We start from the raw sequence: 8,253 nt of genomic DNA on the forward strand, positions 1-8,253 counted from the left end.
CCTCAGCAGTTTGAAGAGCAGCGGGTCCACTCACCGCCCCGGTTCTCCGGCCAGAGGGCACCTGCACCCCTGCCCTTTGGGGGACCTCGGGGGGGTGCCCCATTCCCGGAGAAGAGTGAACCGGTGCCTCCCCGCTTCCACTTCCAGGGTCCAGCTCCCCCCGGCCCCAAGCCAGCGCCCAGGCCACTGCTGGAGCTGCCCAGCCACCCTCCTGCACCGTCTGCCGCACCGGCCCAGGGCCCAGAGGCCGACTTCCGCGAGGGGGGCCGGGGCCATGAGTACAGAGGCCCGGCCTTTGAGGGGCGGCCCCGCGACAAGGCCCCAGAGGAGCCTGAGGCCCCACCACCTGACAGCCGCTCAGGCCGGGCCCTCGATGACCGGCGGCGGGAGAGGGAGCGTGGGAAGCCCTGGGAGCGGGAGCGCGGCCGGACGTGGAGCCGCGAGCGGGACTGGGACCGTGGCCGAGACTGGGACCGCCACCGTGACAAGGACGCTGGCCGTGACTGGGACAGGAGCCGCGAGCGGAACGGGAGCAGGGACAAGGGGCGTGAGTGGGACCGGGGCCGAGAGCGGAGCCGCAACAGGGACCGCGACCGCAGGCGCGACCGGGAGAGGTCCCGCAGCAGGGACCGAGACCGCGACAAGGCCCGAGAGCGGGAGCGCCGCAGGGACCGCAGCCGGAGCCCGGAGCGGCCCCGGGACCCCAAGACCGAGACCCCTCGGGCTGCCGCTCCGACTGCCCAGACCTAGGGCCCTGCAGCAGCCGCACTCCCTGCTGAGCAGATGGTCTTGGAAAGAACTGGGGGCTCATGCGCAAATAGAACCTTATGGACTTGAAAAGTTACTGTAATTTTGTGTATAATGGTTTCTTAAAAAATTTCACACCTTTACAATTCCTATGCTTTTTTAGAAACAAAAAACTAAGAACTCTTAACATTTCCATTTAAATATACTGAAATGGGAACGTACCTACAAAAGCATATTGCTTTTTCAGATTATAAAGTTATCTTTTCTAGTAACTTGACTGTTGTAAGTTGTGAGGGAGTTTAGTGGCTGTTAAAGCCATACCTTTCCTGACATCTCACCTGTGTGTCTGTTTCCAGAGGTGTGGCTGTTTCCAGAGTCTGGTTCACAGGGTTCGGACCTGGTGGCCATGGGTTTCTGTGCATGGCTGTCAGCTAACCTCTGGATGGTTGAGAAATGCCAAATTTAACAGATGCATCTTTCTCTCGTCACAAAGAAATTTGAATTACAAATTTCAACCAGGAAACAAAACATTTCTTAGTTTTGCTCAGTTTTTATGTATTGCCTTACAGTTTTTCTTTCCCCAAAAAAATGATTAAAAGCAACATCTGAATAGAAACTGTTGAATTTTAAATAATATTTAGTTTAAAAGATTTAAATTTTACCAGTCTAAAGAAAGGAAATAAATCAATTAAGTGTAATTTAAAAGGTGGGGTGGGGTGGGAGGGCCGTTCTTTGACTTGAATAATCAGGAACAGTTTTTTGGTTGGACTTTACCACCTGAGCAGTTCTTTCTTATGTCCCAGGAAAAGTGCACTAGCTCCACACTGCTGTCCTTGTCAGGTGATAAGTCTCAGCATTTGTCGTTGAAATGGAACAATATTTGTATAAAGCCTGAGGTGAAAATAGCGCTATTAGCTCAAAAACTGCAAATTAGAATGCTTTTCACCGTGAAGCACAGGAAGCTGCTTCCCGTCGTGTGTTTCCAAGTATTTCTGAAGTGGAAAGTAGAGGAAAACTTGCTAATTTATTTGACTGTATAAATATAATTTGATATTTTTTTTTATATTTTCATAAACTTAATTTTGCAAATGTAAAGTTAGAGAATTTCCTTTGTTCTTTGGAGTCTATTCCATTGTACATCACTACAGATTCTTCCCTTTCTAGCACAAATGTTTAAGCTGCGAGAACATTGAGAACTTAGCAGTTTGGGTGATTTGTGGGTGTTACAGACCCTATCAGTAGGTTAAGTTACATTAAAGTGGTGACGAGTTCCAACATCTAATGTGATGTGAAGGTTTTTTTTTTTTACATGTAAAACAAAAATTTTCTAATTTAAATACAACCAAATGTAAAAAATCAAGTGTGTTTCTTTAGGTTTACTTGATAGAAATTTCTGTAAATTGTATTTTATATTGCAAAGTATTATATCACTGTACATTTAAACATGGAACTTCATAGCTTTGTTACATGAAGTAGAATAAACATCTACAGAAAGTTTTTCTGTCTTGTGTGGCATCGCATTGGAAAGTCGGGTCTGGACAGGACATCTTGGCTCCCTACTTCCTGCGGGTCAGCGTGTTGTGGGCAGGGGGTGCTCTTGGCCTGAAGACCCCTCCCAAATGCACCCCCTTTAGGGACAGTTCCAGTGTGGGTCCCCACATCCAGCAGGAAGTCCGAGGCCACAAAGGGAAAGACAGAGAAGCACGATCAGGGATGACAGGGACGTGAGGTCTGGGGATAGGCAGTCTACGCAGATCCCTTGCAGGATTGGCAGGCACCCAGAGTCCCAGTTGCTGACTCAGGGCTTAAAGGTGCATCGGGCTGGCCGGCAGGTTGGTAGGGAGCATGTGGTGAGGCAGAGCAGGTGGGCCAGGCACCATGCAGGGTGGAGTAAATAGCCGGGGGTGGTAGAGTGGGAGGTGGGGGCATGTGGTGCTTTCAGGTCAGGAGAACAGCCTGGGAGGAGACGACGAAGCTGTGGGTCTTGCCCTTGAACTTCAGCTGCATGACTAGCCCCAACCTGGTGACCCTGGCACCAGCATTTGGCTTCTTAACAAAGCTTGTGCACCCATCATCCTGCCGTGAGCCAAGACACCCAGAAAACGTCCCTGGGGCAGGACAGACTCCACCCCGTGGGCTGAAGAGTCAGTAACTGACCATCGGTTACCCAGCTGAACACACGAGAAACCAGGGGTGAGTGCAGGGACCCCAGCCTGGGGCCACTGCCACCACTGCCATCTTGGAAACGCATCAGGCTCGCTGACACACAATGGCCCAGGAAGGAGGCTCATCTGTGGAGAACCCATGGTGCTAGCCTGAGCTTGGTGACGCCTGCCAGAGAGAGAAGCCCAAGTGCTGCAGGACAGACACTGGGCAGGGCTGGGGGAAGCAGGTGCACCGGGATACGAGCCCCAACCGCAACCCAGGTCCCTCAAGATGAGGATTGGAGCTCCAGGTTTCGAATGATTGTGAAGCCTGCTTCTTGTCAGACACTTAAGAAAGGGGAGACCCACCAAGACCACCCACATCTTCCCACCCAACAGGTCATCGGCTGTGTGCCTTTTCCCTTAATCCCTTTTCCCTCCATTTTTCTTTTACACAATTGGGATTCTATACGTTCTTGTATCTTTTTTCACTTCTTATAACCTGGGTGATTCCCAAAGACATCAAGTATTCATCAAAAGCCTAATTTTCATTTTTCACATTGTTCAAAAGATTTCAAGCTTCTCCTTCCCAGAGAATGTATGCTCCCTGGAGATATGTGGGGTCCCACATGTTCATGGAATGGGGGCAATGAGAGGTATCCCAGGGAAACCAAGATTCCCCAGGTGCCGCTGTCCAGAGGCACGAGTTCCTTGCAGTGCCTCTGGCCTCCTTTTCCTGTACCTGTGTTCCTGGTGCTCAGGCAGGGATCACCAAAGAGGTACAGAGATTTTTGCATCTTTGAGCAACACATGAAGGTGGGGGACAGGCAGCCCCAGCAAGTGGACTGACTTATGATGTCACTGAGGGGCCCCTGCACTGCCATCCACTGTTCATGACTCTTGTCCTCCGGTTTGCAAGAAGGCTGCCTTTGGAACCAACCCATCATCCCTTCACTATTGTAGGAGGAAGCCAGCGTCGCCCCTTTAAAATGTCTGGTTTGACCTCGTTGGCCAGGTGGGCACACAGCCACCCCTGGCTGCAACAGAGAAATCAGGGTATCAGTAAAAAGAAGAGGAATTCAGCTGCCATGGACACTGCCCCAGGAAAGTTACACAGCGTGAGTCAGAAAGCTGATAGTGGCAAGTGCTGGCGAGGACGCAGGACAGTGTAGAGGGAAGGCAGCACCCCCAGAGAAGAGCTGTCAGTTTCCAATCAGTGACTTGTCCCTGAAGTCCATGCAAACCAGCCATGCCCCTCTACATTCACCCCAAAGCATGTGCTCCCAGGGGGGCAATGTCACCCCAAGGGTGCGAGAACTTGAATATTTCTGGTGATACATATTCACGATCGCCCAAAGCAGAAAACCACCCAGGTGCCCTTTAGCCAACGTAAGGGTGGATTGAGGCCCAACTGCCAGGGGGAGCCACATGCGTCCAGTGAGATACTGGCCCCAGGCCAAGGCCATCAGCTGCAAGACTCTGCTCAGGACATGCCAGAGGGGACAGGAGGCAGACAGAGCAGGGTGGTGGGCATGGCAGCAGGGTGGAGGCATTCGGGGGACAAGGGGTCCTGTCCCATGGCAGCTATGGAGGCTGTTTGCTCTCATGACCTTGACTGTGAGTGACACCCAGACCCACAGGGAGACTGTGCTGGGCTGGCAACTGCTGGGTGAGACCCAGCTCCTGCCTGTACACACATGCACATGGACACACACACACACACACACACACACACACATATTGCACGTCAGGAACAAAAAGAAAGCAGCTCAAGCCTGAAAGGCAGCTCGGCCGAGGTCACACCTCTCCCCTGGACCATGTGCATCCTTTCATCTGTGATGATGGACTGGCTACCCATAGACATCTGTCATCATGTAAGTAGTAAAGGAACACTTTCCTTTTGTTTAAAGAACACAGAGTGGGGAAGGAGGAAGGGGTGGGAGCGAGGGAGAGAAGGCTTGGGTCCCTTTGCTGCTTCCTTCTCCTCACCACGTGGTTGAGCGGGTCAGGACACCCCAGCATAGCCACGGCTCTGACACCCTGCTCCGTTGAACTTTTCCCAGACCAGTCCTGAAATCTCTCCACCGAGCCCTGGACATTCAGCGCTAATTCTCTGCAGCGCAGGTCCACCTCGGGCTGCTTTTAATGTGTTGTGATTTTGCAGTTTTTAACTATAGCCTCCCTGGTGGCTTCCCTCTTGGCTTCCCTGGTGGCTCAGACTGTAAAGCGTCTGCCTGCAATGCAGGAGACCTGGGTTCGATCCCTGGGCTGGGAAGATCCCCTGGAGAAGGAAATGGCAACCCACTTCTGTGCTCTTGCCTGGAAAATCCCATGGACAGAGGAACCTGGTAGGCTACAGTCCATGGGGTCACAGAGTCAGACACAACTGAGTGACTTCACTTTACTTTTTAACTATAGCCTCAGCCCTCTCCCTGCCTCTGGTGGTCTGACTCCTGCGGGCCACCTGCCCATTGTCATTGAACTGTTGGTCTCTTGACCTGACAGGCTGACGCATTCATTTCCTTGGAAGTCCAAGTTAGTGGCTTTAAATTTTCCTTTGGTTTGTCTTTCCTTGTGTGTGTAATTTATTGATACTTTAACAGACGAGGCACCTTCGAGAAAGCAGAGGGAAACTTGTATTTTGTTCTGTGTCCTATTTCTTACTCCTATCAATCTATTAAACAGTATTTTTAGAAATATTTAAAGATAGTATCAAACTTAAAACACAAAATTAAATACTTAACAATTAATTTTTGCAAATATTTAGTAATTGGTCACAAAAATATTTAATCAATTTCTCCCAAGTTGCTTCAAGGAACACACATCACAGGCCCAGGTCATGTGACAACAAATATTACTCAGGGCTCTGCGCTGTGCTAGTTGCTCAGTCTTGCCAGACTCTGCAAATTCTCCTAAGCAGCTGATTAAAATCACATCTCTAACAAAGATTTCTCCACTCATCTTACTCCTTAAGGAGTGAATGAAACCCACAAGTCACAGCAACAAGATGCACAGCACACAACATGAAGACTTGGAGCTGCGGGTTTCACTGTCGCTTCGTTATCTGGGTCAGGGGGAGACAGGGAGGGAGAGAGGGAAAGACAGAGAGACAGGGACAGGGTGACATATCAGGGCTTGGTCTGCAGGCTTAGCTTGGCTGTGGGAGCTGGATAGACAGGACCGGCTGAGGGAAGGTGTGGAGAATGGGGTGAGGACAGGTCAGGTTCCCTGAGGAAGGACCGGCTTCTCTCCTACGTTTTTTTGCACCCCCAGCGTTGATAGTCTGGCCTGAGGAGCTGGGCACTGTATTGTAAGGCTTAGAGGCACACTGGGCTCGACAGAGGCTGAGTGGGCCCCTAGGAGGTGGAACAGCAGGTGGAGCTGCTGTCCCCAAGAGGGGGATCGCCACACGTGTGGCCCCAGGGTGTGACCTCTGAGTAGAAAAATCTGTGAGGCTGTAGCTCCTCTTCTGGCCTCCAGATCTCATGCAGAACTGTCTCTGCTGACCCCCGATCACGAACACACAGGAGAGGAGCTGCTAGGAACGTGGACCAGCTGGCCGTGCAGGTCTCCCCTACAGCATAGCCTGGCCACAGGGTGGCCCCTCCTGGCCTCAAAAGGCAGCCTTTTGCACTGCTCCACGATGCTGTTTACTTTTTTTTTTTTTTGGCATGTTTGGAACAGGGGCCTACTTTTGGCTCAAGGGAGCCAAGTGTTGGGGGTGGGCTTTGTCCCATCCTGACCTTCCCTGGGCTCTGCCTGACTCCTCAGCTAAGGAGGGCTGCCCTGGAGGGCTAGACCAGAACTGTTGGGAGCCACATTTAGAGTCTGAAGTAAGCATGTTTGATATTTTCTTCACATTTGATTTATAAAATAAGCTTCACTAAAGCCAGATCATTCTCATGTTTCATGTCTAAATAAAAGAAGGCTCAGAAACTGCTATTTGCAAGGAATCCATGCAAATCAAGAAACACAAAAAACACTGTAGGTGCCAGTGATCTTTATTTCTGGTAAATGAAAAGCCAAGTTGAATATAATCTTTATTTTCTCTTTTAAACACTGTAAATTTCCGCGTACTCTGTGATTCTGCTACTCAGAGTGGGGTCCACTGATCAGAGGCACACACATCAGCTGGGGGCTCCCTAGAAACAGGGCATTCTGGGACCTACCCAGGCCTTTTTTTTTTTTTTAGAATCTGCTTTTAAACAAGTTCGCCAGGGCAAGTCTGTGCACATTATGGTCTGTGTTGGTGTCATGCTTAGAATCGTCTCATATATTTTATTGATATCATCCTGTATACTTATTGGTTATACAATTTTGTATTTCAATGATCTGAAACTAATTATTATGCTGGTGTGGGGGAAAGCATTCTTAATTTTTTCTCTATATGATTAATCAGATGTCCTGATATCTTTTATTGAGCAAGTGGTTCATCATTTCCCTACTGGGGACATACTAAGTGGGGAAAAAAAAAGCAAACTATCAAAGCAAATGCATAGGACTATTTTATATTGTCCGAAGAAGAGATACTACAGAAGAAATGAATGCCACTCCAAGGAGGGCCATCTGAGCTTTAATGGAATGAGCACAACATTGACAGCCTGGTGGAAGAACTGTGCCTTTAGGCACAGGCCTGTCCTTGAACTACCTGGTTCCCCTACAGAAAACAACCACTGGGTGATGTGGGGGCACGGCTGAGAGGTGGACACAGTACCTACACCTTAGAGGACAGGCCCAGGCTTAGCAAACCCACAAGGACAGAAAGGAGGTTAGTGGGTAGGGAGTGCTAATGGGTATGGGGTTCTTTGGGGTGAAAATGTTCTGAACCTGACTGTGGTGATGGGATGTGAATACACTGCCCCCAAAGGGCACACTTTAAAAGGATGAACCTATGTGGCATGTGCACCACACTCACCACTGGCCAGTATTCGCGGCATGCATTGATTACAGGAGCGCTGCCTGTTCTAGGACGAAACCGGGCACCGCGTGTTTTTATCTACCTGACTGAGTTTTCACCTAGGCACAGACTGCCTCGTCACACCTGTACTTTGGGCCGCTGTCTCACCTGTTTGCTGTTCGGACGCACGGAACCCTTGTGTCCCGAGAAGGGGCTACCCGCACAGCAACCCGTGAATCCGTGAACTCGAGGAGGTGCATTGCTTGGAGAGGTACCTGCGACCCGATACCCGGCCAGGCCCCAGGCAGTCTGCTCCCGCGACACTGGACTACAGTGGTCTCGACTCGCGGACGCGCGAACCCAGGTAGTCCAGCCCCACGGCCTCTGGACCTGGAGGCTCCGCCCCACCCCCTTCGCGCCCTCTACCTGCGCGCGCAGCCCGGGAGGTGGAGCCGTGGCGGGGGC

General features: G+C 50.7%; 1 protein-coding gene across 1 annotated transcript in view; it reads left to right on the forward strand.

The window, feature by feature from the left end:
- DIDO1 (death inducer-obliterator 1) overlaps positions 1 to 2,244 on the forward strand; it is a 50,651-nt gene extending 48,407 nt beyond the window's left edge. The window contains exon 17 of the mRNA XM_010836588.1: positions 1 to 2,244. This exon is cut by the window's left edge and continues 3 nt beyond it. Coding sequence (XP_010834890.1) covers positions 1 to 750 — 750 coding nt within the window. The 3' untranslated portion in view covers positions 751 to 2,244.
- The last annotated feature ends 6,009 nt before the right edge of the window (positions 2,245 to 8,253 follow it).

The sequence above is a fragment of the Bison bison genome, unplaced genomic scaffold, assembly GCF_000754665.1.
Source record: "Bison bison bison isolate TAMUID 2011002044 unplaced genomic scaffold, Bison_UMD1.0 scf7180017864063, whole genome shotgun sequence".
In the NCBI taxonomy this organism is placed as follows: Eukaryota; Metazoa; Chordata; class Mammalia; order Artiodactyla; family Bovidae; genus Bison; species Bison bison.